Here is a 23719-nt window from a genome sequence, read left to right as displayed (position 1 = left end):
TTGTTATTATTATTAGTATCACTGTTATCATTATCCATATCGTAATTAGTAGTAATATTACAATTATAGTTACTATTAATGATTATGCATTATTATTATTATTATTATTATTATTATTATTATTATTATTATTATTATTATTATTATTATTATTATTATTATTATTATTATTATTATTATTATTATTATTATTATTATTATTATTATTATTTTTATTATTTTTATTATCTTTATCAAGATTATTATTATTAATATCATTATTATTATAGTATTTATTAATAGAAATTAATATAATTTATCAATAATAATATAATTATTATAAGTTTTAGGAGTATTAGTATTGTTATTATTTATTATTATTATTATTAATATAATTGTTATTATTAATTATACATTTATTAATTATTAGTATTTATGATTATTATTATTATTAATTATTAATTCATTAATATCATGTATATAAAAATCGCAGGTATAGATTTGGAATCAGAAATTATTTCATGTAGCAATCACACTTTATATGATTTTTTTTATATATCTAAAAGCATTACTTAACTGTATTAATTGTACAAATTGTTGGAATTATCTATCTGTTATTTTACTTTAAATATTCTGATTGAATTTTTCTGTCCAAAGATCGTTACCAGTCCAAATCGTGTTACAGTGCAGCCAACTCGATCCCATTTCTTTATTAAGTTTCAATTAGATGATATCTATCAATATATAAGCCATACACTACTGCAAATTCGAGATTGGAAATCCAAAACACAGAAAATAGAGTCGATACCCATGTTCTTCAATGTTTTTGTAAAATCATCGAATTCGAGTGCTATTTTAAAATCTAATAATGCAGTTCCATTAGAAATCTTCTTCTCAAACTTCCTGTAAAGTTACAACCTTCAATTTCAAGTATTCAATTCAAATTTTTCGAGTCAAAGATTTAAATCAAAAAGTCAACCAAATTGATCTTCATGAAATTCGAGTTCTAGATGAGGTTACAGGATCAATTGATGATTCTAATACATTATAATGATAATTTAAAAGGTATTTCATGAAGAGGTCAAGGTCTTAAAACATTCCAAATTCGAAATCAGTATTTCTGTGTTCTTCATATCCTTCGAAGATACAGCAAGTTATTTTTTTTTAAATCTTCATGTTATTTCAAATTAAGCACAAAAGGTTGTATCTGTTCCTATAAAAACCTCTAAGCCGAACAGATTACTTTATAGTTATGATTATCAAGGTGTCTGATCGATTAGTCTATAGAGAAGAAGAACTTAAAAATAATACGGGTTATAATAATAAAAAGTGTAATTAAATCTGAAAAACTGGGAGTAGAGGAGTGGTTAAGTGTTGATTCGGGTTAGCGTGAGGTCTCGGGTTCGATTCCAGTTTGGGGCATTCTTTTTGTCAAAACTCCTAAAGAGGGTATACTTCTTACTTTTATATCTATTATTATTATTATTATTATTATTATTATTATTATTATTATTATTATTATTATTATTATTATTATTATTATTATTATTATTATTATTATTATTATTATTATTATTATTATTATTATTATAAATATTAATATTATTATTATTATGATCATTATTATTATTATTGTTATTATTATTTTAATTTTTATTATTATTATTATTAATTATTATGAATATTATGAATATTATTATTATTATTATCCTTAAATATTAGAATTATAATTAGTTGCTTTACTATTATTAAGTATTACAAACATTAGTTATTAGTATTATTATTATTACTAATAAAAGTAGCCCTTTATTATTAATATTATTATCATAACTCTAGTTACAGTTAGGATTATTATTATTATTATTACTATTATTATTATTATCATAAATATAATTATTATTAACATTGTCATTACTGATATTACTATTTTTGTATTGTTCTTAAGTAATAGTATTATTATTATGATTATAACTATGATTATCATCATTATTATTTTTATGAAGATAATAAAGTTTAGTATTAGATCATTAAAATTAAGACTGATATCATTTTATAATTATTAGTATTATTATTATTAACATAACTACTATTATTATTATTATTACCATTACAATTTTTGTTATTAGTATTAACATTATTATTAAAGTTATTAATACTATTAAAAGAGTCAGTATTATCAAAACTAGCATTTCTTTAACAAATAAATATTTTGTATATAAAAATATACATATTACGTATACCATAATAATATTAAAATTTGATATGGTTATATATCAAACTTTTAACATTTTTTAAATACTTACACACATAACAAACTATTGATTTTTAAATATAATACTAAACATATAGTTATAGATATATTAATATAACAAAATGAATAAAAATTATTTTAAATGAATATATACAAAATAGATATATAACATAAAATTTAAGATATAATACATATAAATAAAGTATAGGTATTAAATAAAAATTTAGTATAAAATTTATATAACTACAAACACATAAATATTATATAAGTAATAAATGAAATTATGAGATTCCAATCACATGTATTAATAAATATACAAATGATATAGGTTCGTGAATCTGAGGTCAACCCTACACTTGTACAATGTCGTCATATGTATTTTTACTACAAAATACAATATGGTGAGTTTCATTTGATCCCTTTTTAATTGCTTTTGCAATATATATTTTTGGGACTGAGAATACATGCGCTGCTTTTATAAATATTTGACGAAATAGACACAAGTACTTAAAAACATTCTACGATTGAGTTACGAGTACACCGAATATCACCTCTTTATAGTCTGGTAATCTAAGAATTAGGGAACCGATCCCTAATTGACGCGAATCCTAAAGATAGATCTATGGGCACTCACAAGCCCCAGTCAGAGAATTTGAACTGCTTTAGTACTTCGAAATAGGTATACAACTGCCAGCTTTAAAAGATATGATCTGTTTGTGAGGTGTACACAACCATCATATTTAAAAGAGTTGCCTGTTTGTATGCTTTTGCATGACCGTGCGGAATGCCGATATGCGGGGGATATTCTATATGCATCTTGTTAAGGTCGATTACCAGGTGTCTATATATCGTATGAATGATTTTCCAGCAGTGAGCAGACCTGCACAGATTGTTTTCTAAATATGAGTATCTTGTGGTCTATTATATTATTGAAAAATAATTATTTATGATAAACTAATGAACTCACCAACCTTTTAGTTAACACTTGAAAGCATGTTTATTCTCAGGTATGAAATAAATCTTCCGCTGTGCATTTGCTCATTTTAGAGATATTACTTGGAGTCATTCATGACATATTTCAAAAGCGTTGCATTCGAGTCGTTGAGTTCATCAAGAATATTATTAAGTCAATTATAGTTGGATATATTATGAAATGGTATGCATGCCGTCAACTTTCAATGTAATGACAGTTTGTCTTTTAAAAACGAATGCAATGTTTGTAAAATGTATCATATAGAGGTCAAGTACCTTACGATGTAACCAATTATAATGTATTCGTCCAGATGGATTAGGATGGGTTGTTAGATAGACACTGCTTATTTATTACTATATGTCGATGACATCATCTTGACTGCGTCGTCTCTGGCCTTTCTACAGCATGTTATTACCTCCTTACACAAGGAGTTTTCTATGACTGATCTTGGCCCGCTAAATTATTTTTTGGGTATCTCTGTCACCCGCGACTCCTCTGGGATGTTTCTGTCACAGAGAAAGTATGCTACCGAGGTTTTAGAGTGTGCCGACATGATTGGATGTAAGCCATGCCGAACCCCTGTTGACACTAATGCCAAACTTAAGGCTAGTGGTTCACCAGTGTCTGATCCTACACTTTACCGTAGTTTGGCCGGTGCACTTCAGTACCTCACCTTTATACGCCCTGATATTTCCTACGCAGTTCAGCAGATTTGTTTGTTCAAGCATGACCCCAGATAGGCTCATTTTTCCGCCTTAAGCCTGATTCTACGGTACGTCCAGGATACACTAGATCTGGGTCTTCAGCTTTTTGCATCATCCACCACCTCGCTGGTTGCCTACTCGGATCCTGATTGGGCAGGATGCCCCACTACTCGTCGTTCGACTTCAGGGTATTGTGTTTTCTTAGGTAACAATCTTCTCTCCTGGTCGTCAAAGCGACAGCATACTCCATCCCGCTCTAGTGCCGAGGCCAAATATAGAGGTGTGGCTAATGCCGTTGCTGAGACTTGTTGGCTCTGGTTCAGCATCACCGCACCAAACATATTGAGATTGACATACACTTCGTCCGTGACCTTGTTACTCAATGTAGTGACCCGAACTTTTCCATGTTTATATATATTAATTGAGATTGATGTTTACATGATTAAATGTTTCCAACATGTTAAGCAATCAAACTTGTTAAGACTTGATTAATTGAAATAGGTTTCATATAGACAATTGACCACCCAAGTTGACCGGTGATTCACGAACGTTAAAACTTGTAAAAAAACTATATGATGACATATATATGGTTATATATATAGTTAACATGATATTATGATAAGTAAACATATCATTAATTATATTAACAATGAACTACATATGTAAAAACAAGACTACTAACTTAATGATTTTGAAACGAGACATATATGTAACGTTTATCGTTGTAACGACATTTAATGTATATATATCATATTAAGAGATATTCGTACATCATAATATCATGATAATATAATAATTTAAAATCTCTTTTGTTATTATAAACATTGGGTTAACAACATTTAACAAGATCGTTAACCTAAAGGTTTCAAAACAACACTTACATGTAACGACTAACGATGACTTAACGACTCAGTTAAAATGTATATACATGTAGTGTTTTAATATGTATTTATACACTTTTGAAAGACTTAAATACACTTATCAAAATACTTCTACTTAACAAAAATGCTTACAATTACATTCTCGTTCAGTTTCATCAACAATTCTACTCGTATGCACCCGTATTCGTACTCGTACAATACACAGCTTTTAGATGTATGTACTATTGGTATATACACTCCAATGATCAGCTCTTAGCAGCCCATGTGAGTCACCTAACACATGTGGGAACCATCATTTGGCAACTAGCATGAAATATCTCATAAGATTACAAAAATATGAGTAATCATTCATGACTTATTTACATGAAAACAAAATTACATATCCTTTATATCTAATCCATACACCAACGACCAAAAACACCTACAAACACTTTCATTCTTCAATTTTCTTCATCTAATTGAACTCTCTCAAGTTCTATCTTCAAGTTCTAAGTGTTCTTCATAAATTCCAAAAGTTCTAGTTTCATAAAATCAAGAATACTTTCAAGTTTGCTAGCTCACTTCCAATCTTGTAAGGTGATCATCCAACCTCAAGAAATCTTTGTTTCTTACAGTAGGTTATCATTCTAATACAAGGTAATAATCATATTCAACCTTTGGTTCAATTTCTATAACTATAACAATCTTATTTCAAGTGATGATCTTACTTGAACTTGTTTTCGTGTCATGATTTTGCTTCAAGAACTTTGAGCCATCCAAGGATCCATTGAAGCTAGATCCATTTTTCTCTTTTCCAGTAGGTTCATCCAAGGAACTTAAGGTAGTAATGATGTTCATAACATCATTCGATTCATACATATAAAGCTATCTTATTCGAAGGTTTAAACTTGTAATCACTAGAACATAGTTTAGTTAATTCTAAACTTGTTCGCAAACAAAAGTTAATCCTTCTAACTTGACTTTTAAAATCAACTAAACACATGTTCTATATCTATATGATATGCTAACTTAATGATTTAAAACCTGGAAACACGAAAAACACCGTAAAACCGGATTTACGCCGTCGTAGTAACACCGCGGGCTGTTTTGGGTTAGTTAATTAAAAACTATGATAAACTTTGATTTAAAAGTTGTTATTCTGAGAAAATGATTTTTATTATGAACATGAAACTATATCCAAAAATTATGGTTAAACTCAAAGTGGAAGTATGTTTTCTAAAATGGTCATCTAGACGTCGTTCTTTCGACTGAAATGACTACCTTTACAAAAACGACTTGTAACTTATTTTTCCGACTAGAAACCTATACTTTTTTTGTTTAGATTCATAAAATAGAGTTCAATATGAAACCATAGCATTTTGATTCACTCAAAACGGATTTAAAATGAAGAAGTTATGGGTAAAACAAGATTGGATAATTTTTCTCATTTTAGCTACGTGAAAATTGGTAACAAATCTATTCCAACCATAACTTAATCAACTTGTATTATATATTATGTAATCTTGAGATACCATAGACACGTATACAATGTTTCGACCTATCATGTCGACACATCTATATATATTTCGGAACAACCATAGACACTCTATATGTGAATGTTGGAGTTAGCTATACAGGGTTGAGGTTGATTCCAAAATATATATAGTTTGAGTTGTGATCAATACTGAGATACGTATACACTGGGTCGTGGATTGATTCAAGATAATATTTATCGATTTATTTCTGTACATCTAACTGTGGACAACTAGTTGTAGGTTACTAACGAGGACAGCTGACTTAATAAACTTAAAACATCAAAATATATTAAAAGTGTTGTAAATATATTTTGAACATACTTTGATATATATGTATATATTGTTATAGGTTCGTGAATCAACCAGTGGCCAAGTCTTACTTTCCGACGAAGTAAAAATCTGTGAAAGTGAGTTATAGTCCCACTTTTAAAATCTAATATTTTTGGGATGAGAATACATGCATGTTTTATAAATGATTTACAAAATAGACACAAGTACGTGAAACTACATTCTATGGTTGAATTATCGAAATCGAATATGCCCCTTTTTATTAAGTCTGGTAATCTAAGAATTAGGGAACAGACACCCTAATTGACGCGAATCCTAAAGATAGATCTATTGGGCCTAACAAACCCCATCCAAAGTACCGGATGCTTTAGTACTTCGAAATTTATATCATATCCGAAGGGTGTCCCGGAATGATGGGGATATTCTTATATATGCATCTTGTTATTGTCGGTTACCAGGTGTTCACCATATGAATGATTTTTATCTCTATGTATGGGATGTGTATTGAAATATGAAATCTTGTGGTCTATTGTTACGATTTGATATATATAGGTTAAACCTATAACTCACCAACATTTTTGTTGACGTTTTAAGCATGTTTATTCTCAGGTGATTATTAAGAGCTTCCGCTGTCGCATACTTAAATAAGGACAAGATTTGGAGTCCATGCTTGTATGATATTGTGTAAAAACTGCATTCAAGAAACTTATTTTGTTGTAACATATTTGTATTGTAAACCATTATGTAATGGTCGTGTGTAAACAGGATATATTAGATTATCATTATTTGATAATCTACGTAAAGCTTTTTAAACCTTTATTGATGAAATAAAGGTTATGGTTTGTTTAAAAATGAATGCAGTCTTTGAAAAACGTCTCATATAGAGGTCAAAACCTCGCAACGAAATCAATTAATATGGAACGTTTTTAATCAATAAGAACGGGACATTTCAGTTGGTATCAGAGCGTTGGTCTTAGAGAACCAGAAAATTTGCATTAGTGTGTCTTATCGAGTTTGTTAGGATGCATTAGTGAGTCTGGACTTCGACCGTGTTTTCTTTAAAAATGATTGCTTAACATTTTTGTTGGAAACTATATATTTTTAACATATGAATATTATGTGATATATTAATCTCTTAACGTGTTTGATATTATGTGATAGATGTCTACCTCTAGAACAAGTCCCATTGACTCACCTAATAATAATGAAGAGTCAAATGTAAATTGGAATAATTTGTGGACTGATTCACAAGTTCCCGAAGAGGAACCGGAAGAAGAGTCGGAACCGGAAGAAGAATCGGAACCGGAAGAAGAATCGGAACCGGATGAAGAAATAGAACCGGTGGGGGAAATAATAAAACGGTTAAGTAAAAGAAAATCCTCAACCAACCGACCAAAGTTAATTATGGTCAATGGTGTTTCCGCCAAGGAAGCAAAATATTGGGAGGATTACCAATTCTCCGATGAATCGGATTCCGACGAGAATTCCGATGATGTTATAGAAATTACCCCAACTGAATTTAAAAAGGCAAAAGAAAATAATAAGGGAAAGGGCATAAAAATAGAGAAATCTAATTCCAACCCCGATGAACTTTATATGTATCGTCAACCCCCGAAGTCCTTAAGTTGTAACAATGACCCGGGAACCTCTAAACCACCAGGTTTTTCTAAACCAATGTGGACAACGACGGTTCGTATTAGGGGAACATCATATATCCCTAGAAACTTGGCAAAACGAACCAAAACCGAAGAAGAAGAAACGAGCGAGTCGGAATAAGATAGTTGTATTCGTGTGGTGTAATATATGGAATATAGTGTTCTTATGCTTTATGATATATGTAAAAATTGCTTGTATTAATAAGTATTTTTTTTTATGAATCTAACTCTTGTCTATTTTACAGTTTAAAAATACAAAATGGATAGACAACCCAATATTTTAAGAGACCTACCCGGAGACATGATTGATGAAATCTTGTCTAGAGTCGGCCAGAATTCTTCGGCACAACTATTTAAGGCGAGATCAGTTTGTAAGACATTCGAAGAACGTTCCAAGAATGTCTTGGTTTATAAGAGACTTTCGTTTGAAAGATGGGGGATATCACATTGGGAAACCCATAAGTTACGATGTGTTTACTTTGACGCATATATTGCGGGGAACCCAAATGCTATTTTACGCAACGGGTTAAGAAATTATTTTGACTCAATATATCCGAATATTGGACTTCGTGATTTAGAAAAAGCGGCTAACATGCAACATAAAGAAGCATGTTATGCTTACGGATTAGTAATGTTCGCTTCTCACCAAAGTGAGAACAAGAACATCGGGCTACAACTATTAAACAAAACGTTTCCACAAGTGACGGAGTCGGTAATTGGGGTAAGAAATGAGGTTTTTAGATTATTACGGGACTGTTGGACATTACGTAACCCTCGTCCCTTTGATGACGTTACAACACGCTGTCTTATCAACGGCCATAACGGTTATGTTGCACAAGACCAAGGATGGGAAGTAGTCCTAGTAAAACCAGAATGCATGACTTGTTTCTGGACGTATGAATTACGTGTATTTATTGCCTTTGCTGAACGACTTGTGTACTAGCTAGAATTGTCTTCACAACTATCTTGTATCAAAGTTATTGTGTGCTATATTTCATGCTTTATGTAAAATAAGCGGTATTGTAAGTTTGTAAAATATTGTATAAAAGTTTGAACGCGAAATATTATTATAATCAGTTTTTCATATAGAATTGTAGTAGTTGAATTGTATATTAGCTACTAAGTATGAACTTAACGGGTAGGTACTACCCGAATTTAAACTTATAAAACGCTAATATGAAGAAAAAGCTTTTATAAATGAGTTCATATTATGCTACGAAATACTATTAACTACTCTTAATATTCTGTATGATTAACTTGTTCCATTTAACTATTTTGAAGGAAATGGCACCGACTACTCGACACACCGTGAATATGAATGAAGAGGAATTCCGTACTTTTCTAGCTTCAAACATAGCCGCAGTACAGGCTGCGCTACATACCAACAATAACCTTGGATCTAGCAGTACAGGAAATCGTGTAGGATGCACCTACAAAGAATTCACTGCCTGCAAACCTTTGGAATTTGATGGAACCGAAGGACCGATCGGATTGAAACGGTGGACCGAGAAGGTTGAATCGGTGTTTGCCATAAGTAAGTGTACTGAAGAGGACAAAGTGAAGTACGCTACGCATACCTTCACAGGTTCTGCGTTAACATGGTGGAATACCTATCTAGAGCAAGTGGGACAAGATGATGCGTACGCACTACCGTGGTCAGCATTCAAGCACTTGATGAACGAGAAGTACCGTCCCAGAACCGAGGTCAATAAGCTCAAGACAGAACTTAGAGGGTTACGAACCCAAGGATTTGATATTACCACGTACGAAAGACGATTCACAGAATTGTGCCTATTGTGTCCTGGAGCATTCGAAGATGAGGAAGAGAAGATCGACGCGTTTGTGAAAGGATTACCGGAAAGAATCCAAGAAGATATAAGTTCACACGAGCCCGCCTCCATACAACAGGCATGTAGAATGGCTCACAAACTAGTGAACCAGATTGAAGAAAGAATTAAAGAACAGACTGCTGAAGAGGCCAATGTGAAGCAAGTCAAAAGAAAGTGGGAGGAAAACGGTGATAAGAATCACCAATACAACAACAACAGCAATTACAACAATAATCGCAACAATTATCCCAACAATCGCAACATCAATCGCAACTACAACAAACGGCCCAACAACAACAACAACAACAACAACAACAACAGCAACTACAACAATCATCCCAACAACAATAATAACCGCAACAACAACAACAATCAGAAGCAACTATGCCAAAGGTGTGAAAAGAATCACTCGGGGTTCTGCACCAAATTTTGCAACAAGTGTAAAAGAAATGGTCATAGCGCGGCGAAGTGTGAGGTCTACGGACCAGGGGTTAATAGAACGAAAGGAACAAATGGGGTCGGAACGAGTAATGGCGGAGCAAGTAGTGTCGGAGCAAGTTATGCCAATGTAGTTTGTTATAAATGTGGAAAACCAGGCCACATTATTAGAAATTGCCCGAACCAGGAGAACACGAATGGACAAGGCCGTGGAAGAGTTTTCAATATTAATGCGGTAGAGGCACAGGAAGACCCGGAGCTTGTTACGGGTACGTTTCTTATTGACAATAAATCTGCTTACGTTTTATTTGATTCGGGTGCGGATAGAAGCTATATGAGTAGAGATTTTTGTGCTAAATTAAGTTGTCCATTGACGCCTTTGGATAGTAAATTTTTACTCGAATTAGCAAATGGTAAATTAATTTCAGCAGATAATATATGTCGGAATCGAGAAATTAAACTGGTTAGCGAAACATTTAAGATTGATTTGATACCAGTAGAGTTAGGGAGTTTTGATGTGATAATCGGTATGGACTGGTTGAAAGAAGTGAAAGCGGAGATCGTTTGTTACAAAAATGCAATTCGCATTATACGAGAAAAAGGAAAACCCTTAATGGTGTACGGAGAAAAGGGCAACACGAAGCTACATCTTATTAGTAATTTGAAGGCACAAAAACTAATAAGAAAAGGTTGCTATGCTGTTCTAGCACACGTCGAGAAAGTACAAACTGAAGAAAAGAGCATCAATGATGTTCCCATTGCAAAAGAATTTCCCGATGTATTTCCGAAAGAATTACCGGGATTACCCCCACATCGATCCGTTGAATTTCAAATAGATCTTGTACCAGGAGCTGCACCAATAGCTCGTGCTCCTTACAGACTCGCACCCAGCGAGATGAAAGAACTGCAAAGCCAATTACAAGAACTTTTAGAGCGTGGTTTCATTCGACCAAGCACATCACCGTGGGGAGCTCCTGTTTTGTTTGTCAAGAAGAAAGATGGTACATTCAGGTTGTGTATCGACTACCGAGAGTTGAACAAACTTACCATCAAGAACCGCTACCCACTACCGAGAATCGACGACTTATTTGATCAACTACAAGGCTCGTCTGTTTATTCAAAGATTGACTTACGTTCCGGGTATCATCAAATGCGGGTGAAAGAAGATGATATTCCAAAGACTGCTTTCAGAACACGTTACGGTCATTACGAGTTTATGGTCATGCCGTTTGGTTTAACTAATGCACCAGCTGTGTTCATGGACCTTATGAACCGAGTGTGTGGACCATACCTTGACAAGTTTGTCATTGTTTTCATTGATGACATACTTATTTACTCAAAGAATGACCAAGAACACGGTGAACATTTGAGAAAAGTGTTAGAAGTATTGAGGAAGGAAGAATTGTACGCTAAGTTTTCAAAGTGTGCATTTTGGTTGGAAGAAGTTCAATTCCTCGGTCACATAGTGAACAAAGAAGGTATTAAGGTGGATCCGGCAAAGATAGAAACTGTTGAAAAGTGGGAAACCCCGAAAACTCCGAAACACATACGCCAGTTTTTAGGACTAGCTGGTTACTACAGAAGGTTCATCCAAGACTTTTCCAGAATAGCAAAACCCTTGACTGCATTAACGCATAAAGGGAAGAAATTTGAATGGAATGATGAACAAGAGAAAGCGTTTCAGTTATTGAAGAAAAAGCTAACTACGGCACCTATATTGTCATTGCCTGAAGGGAATGATGATTTTGTGATTTATTGTGACGCATCAAAGCAAGGTCTCGGTTGTGTATTAATGCAACGAACGAAGGTGATTGCTTATGCGTCTAGACAATTGAAGATTCACGAACAAAATTATACGACGCATGATTTGGAATTAGGCGCGGTTGTTTTTGCATTAAAGACTTGGAGGCACTACTTATATGGGGTCAAAAGTATTATATATACCGACCACAAAAGTCTTCAACACATATTTAATCAGAAACAACTGAATATGAGGCAGCGTAGGTGGATTGAATTATTGAATGATTACGATTTTGAGATTCGTTACCACCCGGGGAAGGCAAATGTGGTAGCCGATGCCTTGAGCAGGAAGGATAGAGAACCCATTCGAGTAAAATCTATGAATATAATGATTCATAATAACATTACTACTCAAATAAAGGAGGCGCAACAAGGAGTTTTAAAAGAGGGAAATTTAAAGGATGAAATACCCAAAGGATCGGAGAAACATCTTAATATTCGGGAAGACGGAACCCGGTATAGGGCTGAAAGGATTTGGGTACCAAAATTTGGAGATATGAGAGAAATGGTACTTAGAGAAGCTCATAAAACCAGATACTCAATACATCCTGGAACGGGGAAGATGTACAAGGATCTCAAGAAACATTTTTGGTGGCCGGGTATGAAAGCCGATGTTGCTAAATACGTAGGAGAATGTTTGACGTGTTCTAAGGTCAAAGCTGAGCATCAGAAACCATCAGGTCTACTTCAACAACCCGAAATCCCGGAATGGAAATGGGAAAACATTACCATGGATTTCATCACTAAATTGCCAAGGACTGCAAGTGGTTTTGATACTATTTGGGTAATAGTTGATCGTCTCACCAAATCAGCACACTTCCTACCAATAAGAGAAGATGACAAGATGGAGAAGTTAGCACGACTGTATTTGAAGGAAGTCGTCTCCAGACATGGAATACCAATCTCTATTATCTCTGATAGGGATGGCAGATTTATTTCAAGATTCTGGCAGACATTACAGCAAGCATTAGGAACTCGTCTAGACATGAGTACTGCCTATCATCCACAAACTGATGGGCAGAGCGAAAGGACGATACAAACGCTTGAAGACATGCTACGAGCATGTGTTATTGATTTCGGAAACAGTTGGGATCGACATCTACCGTTAGCAGAATTTTCCTACAACAACAGCTACCATTCAAGCATTGAGATGGCGCCGTTTGAAGCACTTTATGGTAGAAAGTGCAGGTCTCCGATTTGTTGGAGTGAGGTGGGGGATAGACAGATTACGGGTCCGGAGATTATACAAGAAACTACCGAGAAGATCATCCAAATTCAACAACGGTTGAAAACCGCCCAAAGTCGACAAAAGAGCTACGCTGACATTAAAAGAAAAGATATAGAATTTGAAATTGGAGAGATGGTCATGCTTAAAGTTTCACCTTGGAAAGGCGTTGTTCGATTTGGTAAACGAGGGAAATTAAATCCAAGGTATATTGGACCATTCAAGATTATTGATCGTGTCGGACCAGTAGCTTACCGACTTGAGTTACCTCAACAACTCGCGGCTGTACATAACACTTTCCACGTCTCGAATTTGAAGAAATGTTTTGCTAAAGAAGATCTCACTATTCCGTTAGATGAAATCCAAATCAACGAAAAACTCCAATTCATCGAAGAACCCGTCGAAATAATGGATCGTGAGGTTAAAAGACTTAAGCAAAACAAGATACCAATTGTTAAGGTTCGATGGAATGCTCGTAGAGGACCCGAGTTCACCTGGGAGCGTGAAGATCAGATGAAGAAGAAATACCCGCATCTATTTCCAGAAGATTCGTCAACACCTTCAACAGCTTAAAATTTCGGGACGAAATTTATTTAACGGGTAGGTACTGTAGTGACCCGAACTTTTCCATGTTTATATATATTAATTGAGATTGATGTTTACATGATTAAATGTTTCCAACATGTTAAGCAATCAAACTTGTTAAGACTTGATTAATTGAAATAGGTTTCATATAGACAATTGACCACCCAAGTTGACCGGTGATTCACGAACGTTAAAACTTGTAAAAAAACTATATGATGACATATATATGGTTATATATATAGTTAACATGATATTATGATAAGTAAACATATCATTAATTATATTAACAATGAACTACATATGTAAAAACAAGACTACTAACTTAATGATTTTGAAACGAGACATATATGTAACGTTTATCGTTGTAACGACATTTAATGTATATATATCATATTAAGAGATATTCGTACATCATAATATCATGATAATATAATAATTTAAAATCTCTTTTGTTATTATAAACATTGGGTTAACAACATTTAACAAGATCGTTAACCTAAAGGTTTCAAAACAACACTTACATGTAACGACTAACGATGACTTAACGACTCAGTTAAAATGTATATACATGTAGTGTTTTAATATGTATTTATACACTTTTGAAAGACTTAAATACACTTATCAAAATACTTCTACTTAACAAAAATGCTTACAATTACATTCTCGTTCAGTTTCATCAACAATTCTACTCGTATGCACCCGTATTCGTACTCGTACAATACACAGCTTTTAGATGTATGTACTATTGGTATATACACTCCAATGATCAGCTCTTAGCAGCCCATGTGAGTCACCTAACACATGTGGGAACCATCATTTGGCAACTAGCATGAAATATCTCATAAGATTACAAAAATATGAGTAATCATTCATGACTTATTTACATGAAAACAAAATTACATATCCTTTATATCTAATCCATACACCAACGACCAAAAACACCTACAAACACTTTCATTCTTCAATTTTCTTCATCTAATTGAACTCTCTCAAGTTCTATCTTCAAGTTCTAAGTGTTCTTCATAAATTCCAAAAGTTCTAGTTTCATAAAATCAAGAATACTTTCAAGTTTGCTAGCTCACTTCCAATCTTGTAAGGTGATCATCCAACCTCAAGAAATCTTTGTTTCTTACAGTAGGTTATCATTCTAATACAAGGTAATAATCATATTCAACCTTTGGTTCAATTTCTATAACTATAACAATCTTATTTCAAGTGATGATCTTACTTGAACTTGTTTTCGTGTCATGATTTTGCTTCAAGAACTTTGAGCCATCCAAGGATCCATTGAAGCTAGATCCATTTTTCTCTTTTCCAGTAGGTTCATCCAAGGAACTTAAGGTAGTAATGATGTTCATAACATCATTCGATTCATACATATAAAGCTATCTTATTCGAAGGTTTAAACTTGTAATCACTAGAACATAGTTTAGTTAATTCTAAACTTGTTCGCAAACAAAAGTTAATCCTTCTAACTTGACTTTTAAAATCAACTAAACACATGTTCTATATCTATATGATATGCTAACTTAATGATTTAAAACCTGGAAACACGAAAAACACCGTAAAACCGGATTTACGCCGTCGTAGTAACACCGCGGGCTGTTTTGGGTTAGTTAATTAAAAACTATGATAAACTTTGATTTAAAAGTTGTTATTCTGAGAAAATGATTTTTATTATGAACATGAAACTATATCCAAAAATTATGGTTAAACTCAAAGTGGAAGTATGTTTTCTAAAATGGTCATCTAGACGTCGTTCTTTCGACTGAAATGACTACCTTTACAAAAACGACTTGTAACTTATTTTTCCGACTAGAAACCTATACTTTTTTTGTTTAGATTCATAAAATAGAGTTCAATATGAAACCATAGCATTTTGATTCACTCAAAACGGATTTAAAATGAAGAAGTTATGGGTAAAACAAGATTGGATAATTTTTCTCATTTTAGCTACGTGAAAATTGGTAACAAATCTATTCCAACCATAACTTAATCAACTTGTATTATATATTATGTAATCTTGAGATACCATAGACACGTATACAATGTTTCGACCTATCATGTCGACACATCTATATATATTTCGGAACAACCATAGACACTCTATATGTGAATGTTGGAGTTAGCTATACAGGGTTGAGGTTGATTCCAAAATATATATAGTTTGAGTTGTGATCAATACTGAGATACGTATACACTGGGTCGTGGATTGATTCAAGATAATATTTATCGATTTATTTCTGTACATCTAACTGTGGACAACTAGTTGTAGGTTACTAACGAGGACAGCTGACTTAATAAACTTAAAACATCAAAATATATTAAAAGTGTTGTAAATATATTTTGAACATACTTTGATATATATGTATATATTGTTATAGGTTCGTGAATCAACCAGTGGCCAAGTCTTACTTTCCGACGAAGTAAAAATCTGTGAAAGTGAGTTATAGTCCCACTTTTAAAATCTAATATTTTTGGGATGAGAATACATGCAGGTTTTATAAATGATTTACAAAATAGACACAAGTACGTGAAACTACATTCTATGGTTGAATTATCGAAATCGAATATGCCCCTTTTTATTAAGTCTGGTAATCTAAGAATTAGGGAACAGACACCCTAATTGACGCGAATCCTAAAGATAGATCTATTGGGCCTAACAAACCCCATCCAAAGTACCGGATGCTTTAGTACTTCGAAATTTATATCATATCCGAAGGGTGTCCCGGAATGATGGGGATATTCTTATATATGCATCTTGTTATTGTCGGTTACCAGGTGTTCACCATATGAATGATTTTTATCTCTATGTATGGGATGTGTATTGAAATATGAAATCTTGTGGTCTATTGTTACGATTTGATATATATAGGTTAAACCTATAACTCACCAACATTTTTGTTGACGTTTTAAGCATGTTTATTCTCAGGTGATTATTAAGAGCTTCCGCTGTCGCATACTTAAATAAGGACAAGATTTGGAGTCCATGCTTGTATGATATTGTGTAAAAACTGCATTCAAGAAACTTATTTTGTTGTAACATATTTGTATTGTAAACCATTATGTAATGGTCGTGTGTAAACAGGATATATTAGATTATCATTATTTGATAATCTACGTAAAGCTTTTTAAACCTTTATTGATGAAATAAAGGTTATGGTTTGTTTAAAAATGAATGCAGTCTTTGAAAAACGTCTCATATAGAGGTCAAAACCTCGCAACGAAATCAATTAATATGGAACGTTTTTAATCAATAAGAACGGGACATTTCACTCAAGGCCTTGTTCGCATCCTTCACGTCCCTTCTCAATACCAGTATGCCGACATCTTCACCAAGGGTCTTCCCTCCGCGCTGTTTGATGAGTTTCACTCCAGTTTGAGCGTCCGCCCTGCACCCGCTCCAACTGCGGGGGGCTGTTAGACGGATCATTATTATATCTATATTATTTATATCTTGTGTTTAGCCTTGTATTGTTTAGGGCCTTGTTTATGTAGCCCATTAGGTCTTGAGATCATTGGACTATTTATATCTCTCTTTTATGTACGTATGAGGCAATCAATAAGAGATACATCGATACTTTGCAAACTAACAAATAGTACCGTGCAGATCAATGAACTAATGCACTATTATAGTACCCGTTAGATTATTATTATTAATATCAATATCAACAATATTAATGCTAGTAACTAATTAGGCCGAAAATAATTTTTTTAGAAAAAAAGAAGATTAATCAAAAAAAAAAAACAAATTAGCTAAGACGTAAGTAGATTATTGCGTGGTTGTCACGTCATGCAATGGTGATATGCTTTAGACACACCTAATCTTATTGTAATATACTTACGAGTTCGTCCACAGAGAGCAGAGTTTAGGATTTGAAAACTAATAATTATTCTGAAGATTTAAGTTGTAAAATGGGGATTTTGATTTAACATTAATTAAAGCAAAGAAAACAAATATGAATTCAATAAGATAAAGGGGTATTCACTTAGATTTAATTCCCTAGGATCTCGATTGCTTTTATTAAGAACATTGTAATTAAATCCCTAAGTATAACTCTCATTAACCTAGTTCATTAACCAATTAGTAAAATAAGCTAGTTTTACTCACTTAGATACTAACTAGCATCGGACCGGGCCGCGCATTGCGGCGGGGTTTTTTGACTTGAATATTTATATTTAGCGTAGCGTTATGTGTTTACAGACGGAAAAACGGATCATGTTGTAAGCCCCGTTTTGTATGTCGTTGTGTTTAGGTTTTTTAAAAAGTGTCCGTTTTCAACGCAGCTAGTTTCATTTTGTTCGTAAAATTATTTTGAGTTTAATGATGGTGTCGATTGACGCTAACGGCTGGCGAACATGAAGATACGGCCGGTTAAAAATCGTGGTGGGATTTAATATTAAAGTTACGCTTTATACCCCTGAAATTTCCAGTTTTAGTCCTTGCAAAATTTAATGACTGTACATAATTAAAGGGTCGTAAGTGAAAATTTGCAATGTGAATGCATGAGATTAAACGAAATTTTTTTTGGGGGGAACGACACCAAACCCCACCTCTTTTAGTATATGTATATAATTATATCATGACAGTGTCAGTTTTTCATGCTGGTTTCTCGCACGCTTCTGAAGAACACAATCAATCAATTTAAAACTACTCAAGATGGTGATTCAGTTGAAGGGTAAATCGGTGTCCTTTTTAGGCTTCACAATTACCTACTTAATTAAATGAATTAATTACTAGTCTAATTATACTGATGTCCAGCATGCAATTCAACCCATCTAATTATTTCTCCATAACCTAGATAAGTTAATCAATCTAGTAACTTTTGTTACACCAACCAATAAACAAGTAATTAATGGGATTAATTAATGGGACTAATTTAGAAGCATGATCAAGAGCAATTAGTAATACATACAAAATATAAAGCAATCCTTCACCTAGGTTCAATCCTCTAAGTGAACACTAGGAATTTAACTACTCATTGCAATGATAAAGGCAATTAAACACAAAGATAGACAAAATTCATCATGATATAAATCAAAGATAAGAAAAGAAAAGATAGTTACCAATGATTAAACTATGATACAATGATAATCCAAGTGTTAGAATACCTTAAAACCACATTGAAAAGCTTAAAAATTCTAACCCTAGCTAAACTATTCATAATATCAAAAACTGCCCATGAGTTTTGGGTTTAAAATCTATTTATAGGGTTAAAAACATGCTGGCCGACTAGAATATCGCGACCGCAATTATGACCTCGTGAACACGATCTTCTGCAAATCTCACGACCGCAATTATGACATCGCGAGCGCGAAATTACAATATCCACTTGTGAACTTCTGTTATCAAATTGCGAGCGTACTACACAATTTCGCAACCGGTAGAAAGTGAATCGCGACCGCGAAATGCTTCATAAACAGCAGGTTGAGTTTTCACTTGATTTTTCTTTTACACTTGAACATTTGATGCCAGAAGTTGCTGAAAACGTCCAAAATACCCACACAAAGACTCATTAAGCTGAAACCATCATTTTTATCATAACCACGAACCAAAATCTCCAATCTTCATAAATTTATACCCGAAAAGAACAAGATATCGAGAGTAATATTATGTATAAAAGAGGCAATATCAAATGGCTACTATTAGTAATAGTAATAGTAAAGTAATAGTAATAGTAATACTAATAACACTACATACATAGTAATAGTAATAGTAATAATATTAATAATTAATTGTTAATAACTACGAGTAATAATTAGTACTCCCCCCATCTCAAATCTATTGTCTCCAGACAAAAAACACACAGTTTAAGAAAAAGTACCTGTCACGTGTACTATTCTGTTTACTTTTCAGTTTTACTCTTTACTTTGTACCTATATTTTTGTCATACATGCATAAAGTAGGGGCACAAAAGACATTTATCACAATATTCTTTTTCATTTATGAATGTGGACAATTAATTTGAGACATCTCAAAATAGAATAATAGGCTATAGATTTGGGACGGAGGGAGTACTATTAGTTGCGAAGTGGTCGCGCATTGTTGCGGCTGGAGTAATGCGATAGTTGTTTGTATTCGTCGGACGTAAAATGGCATATTCGTGATGTAAAAATAGTTGTATGATTTTATTTAGTAGGTACGGCTGCAAAATATAATTGATTAGATATTCATATTTACAATAACAAGATATCTACAATAAGTAAAAGGCAAGAGTGGAGTAGGTATGAAGAGGTAAACATGTTTAGTAGTGGTTATGTTTTGTAATAAAAGGTTGGTACGGAGGGTATTTCTGGAAGTTTATACAATATAAATCCATGTAGCTCTATTTGATTGGACAGTTAAGAAAAATGAAAAGGAAAAATTTGGAAAAGACAAGTAAGGACAATTGATACAGTAAGACTTTGTGTAATAGTATATTTAGATAAAATACTTGATACTTAATAATAATAATAATATATTAGCCAACACCAATGAATAGTACTCGGGTGATGTCATCACGACATCACCTATTTCGTCTTTTAGTATTTTTTTTACGATTTTTCATCCCGATTATCTGGCCCAACGGAGTGGGCTACTCCGGACCTCCATCTAGTTAATTATAAGGGGGAAAATTAAAATAGTAAAATCCAATTCAATAATTTAAAAATAGAAAATAGAAAAATATTACATTATCACCAAAATTAATGAAAAAATATAATTTAAAATAATTATATATAAGTTTAATTGAATACATTTATAAAAAAAAAATACTTTTTTATATATAAAATTAGATTAGATTAGAATAGATTAGATAGGTAGAATTGGATTAGAACTGGTATAAAGTTATATCATGTGAATTGACCTACTCACAAATTAACTTATTGTATTCGTGTTTTAACCGTTGAAATTAGAGTTAGAGATGTTCATTAAATTGTTTTACCCGACTAATGATTCATTTTTTTTTGTTAACATGGATTATGTTTATCTGGGTGTGATTTGAATGTAACCTTACAATTGTTCGTTATATGTTAAATTTGGATTTTTCTTATGTATGATTCAGCTTAATCGGTTTATTTAGGTATGGTTAGGCTTATTTTGACGTTGATCTGACTATAACCGTTAGTCCAAAACTAACAAGTTAACGTAGTTTTGCATAAGTGTTAACCAACATCGGAAGCTGACTTCACGTTCTTCGAAGGCCCTGACGCAGAAATAATAGTCCACCCCTTCAATTCTTTGAGGTCACAAATAGAAATCGACGAGTGTCCACATCTGCCAGCAACACTAAAAGCACCAGAAAGCACTCAACGCATTCTGCAATTCCATTACGGTTTAGTATACAACAACAAACAAGAATTTATTATCGATAACACTCGAAAGTTCAAGATACACTTTGAGTAAATGACCAAAACACTCGAAAGTTCAAGATACACTTTGAGTAATATAGATTATTGATAATTTAAGACTATTTTTTTGACAAAGGTACGAATCACGAAACGTAAAGTACAAGTTTTCTAAGCGTACGAAAGGACGTTCGAAAAACCGAAACTGGGACATAAGTCGAATGTAAACGTACAAGACATCATAACCAAAAATTCAAGTTAACTAGTCACGAGAATATAATATAATATATAATTAATTAATAAAAATTATATATATATTATATATTTATTTAATCATGTCGACAAGCAAAACAACAAACGATTGTGAGCTGGCTGAGGGACTCATGCGATCGCATGTGAGACGACCCGTCCTAATCCATAAGGACGAATACAATAACAAATGGTTACATCGCGAGGTATTTGATCTCTATATAATACATTTTACAAACATTGCATTCGTTTAAAAAGACAAACATTCATTTCATCAAAATTTGACAGGCACACATACCATTTCGTAATATCCACTATAAATGACCTAATCTGTCATTTACTTAATCATAATCTCTATTGAACTCAACGACTTGAATGCAACGTATTTTGAAATATGCCATGAATGACTCCAAATAATATCTCTAAAATGAGCAAATGCACAGCGGAAGATTTCTTTCATACCTGAGAATAAACATGCTTTAAAGTGTCAACCAAAAGGTTGGTGAGTTCATTAGTTTATCATCAATATTCATTTCCATAATTTAAATAGACCACAAGATTCTCATTTTTCATAAATAACATTACACTCGCAAGTGTAATAAAAATCATTCGTATGATGAACACCTGGTAACTGACATTAACATAATGCATATAGAATATCCCCCGCATACTCGCAAGTATGCCATAATATTGGCAATCGCAATCACCATTTAAATCGAAGTACTAAAGCATTCCAAATTCCAGAATGGGGTTTGTTAGGCCCATATATCTATCTTTAGGATTCACGTCAATTAGGGGCCATTTCCCTAATTCTTAGGTTACCAGACTTGAAGGGGCGATATTCGGTATAGTATTCCAACCATACAATGTAGTTTCAAGTACTTGTGTCTATTTCATAAAACATTTATAAAAGCAGCGCATGTATTCTCAGTCCCAAAAATATATATTGCAAAAGCATTTAAAAAAGGGGAGCAAATGAAACTCACTATACTATCTTTCGTAGTAATTATGCATATGACATCACTGAACAAGTGTAGGGTTGACCTCGGATTCACGAACCTATATCAGTAATATATATCAAATAATATAAAGAACTTATTTTAGTACATTCTATATTTTAATTGTTATATATATATATATATATATATATATATATATATATATATATATATACACACACACACACACACACTTTCAAATTCGTCTTAATACTTTAATAATTAAAAATTTTATTAAATATATTAGATACTTATTTCAAAATATGTTTATATATATTTAAGCTTATATAAGTTAAATTAGTATTTAAAAATAAAAATGGTTTTATATTTATTAATATTTACATAACTTATAAATATAATCTTTTGATAAGGATTACTTATAATTATATTCATGGTATAATTATCATATTTTCTATTTTTCTTATTATGTATTTAATAATATTAGTAGTAGTAGTAGTAGTAGTAGTAGTAGTAGTAGTAGTAGTAGTAGTAGTAGTAATAATAATAATAATAATAATAATAATAATAATAATAATAATAATAATAATAATAATAATAATAATAATAATAATTCACTACCTCAAGAAATAGGCCCTCTAAAAAGAATACGCTCCTGCCCAGACTCGAACCCGTGACCTCTCGTTCCTCATCACAACACCCTAACCATTCTGCCAAACACGCTTTTCCTGATTTACACCCAATTTAAATTCCTTTAACCCTTTTCTATTTCATATCCTCCTCCATCTTAAATGCAAAGTCGACCAAGGATTAAGAGACAGAAATTTTGTGGGTTTGCAAGTAATGGCCCAAATAAAACGGCAGCCCAGTAATAGCTTGGATCTCGGCCCAAGTATTAAATTTATTAAGCCCACTTGTGTGATTATTTATAATTAGCCTGCTATAAGGAATAAAGAAAAAGAAATAAAAGGAGACGTAGGTATAGCAGTAGCCTGCAAATGGATTTGTGGAAATGGTTCGAAAAAGGAAACCATCTGCAGGTCAATGGTTGAGCAAAAACGTGACC

At 32.6% G+C, this 23719-nt stretch overlaps 1 protein-coding gene across 1 annotated transcript in view; it reads left to right on the top strand.

Moving 5' to 3' along the window:
* The first annotated feature begins 3640 nt into the window (after positions 1 to 3640).
* LOC139853999 (uncharacterized mitochondrial protein AtMg00810-like) overlaps positions 3641 to 23719 on the top strand; it is a 29032-nt gene continuing 8953 nt past the window's right edge. The window contains exons 1-2 of the mRNA XM_071843333.1: positions 3641 to 3904; positions 3986 to 4224. Coding sequence (XP_071699434.1) covers positions 3641 to 3904; positions 3986 to 4224 — 503 coding nt within the window. The remainder of the gene's footprint in view (positions 3905 to 3985; positions 4225 to 23719) is intronic.

This window comes from Rutidosis leptorrhynchoides, chromosome 6, assembly GCF_046630445.1.
Source record: "Rutidosis leptorrhynchoides isolate AG116_Rl617_1_P2 chromosome 6, CSIRO_AGI_Rlap_v1, whole genome shotgun sequence".
Lineage (NCBI taxonomy): Eukaryota > Viridiplantae > Streptophyta > Magnoliopsida > Asterales > Asteraceae > Rutidosis > Rutidosis leptorrhynchoides.
Note: the sequence above shows the minus strand (reverse complement) of the source record. Positions and strands in the feature narration are given on the sequence as shown.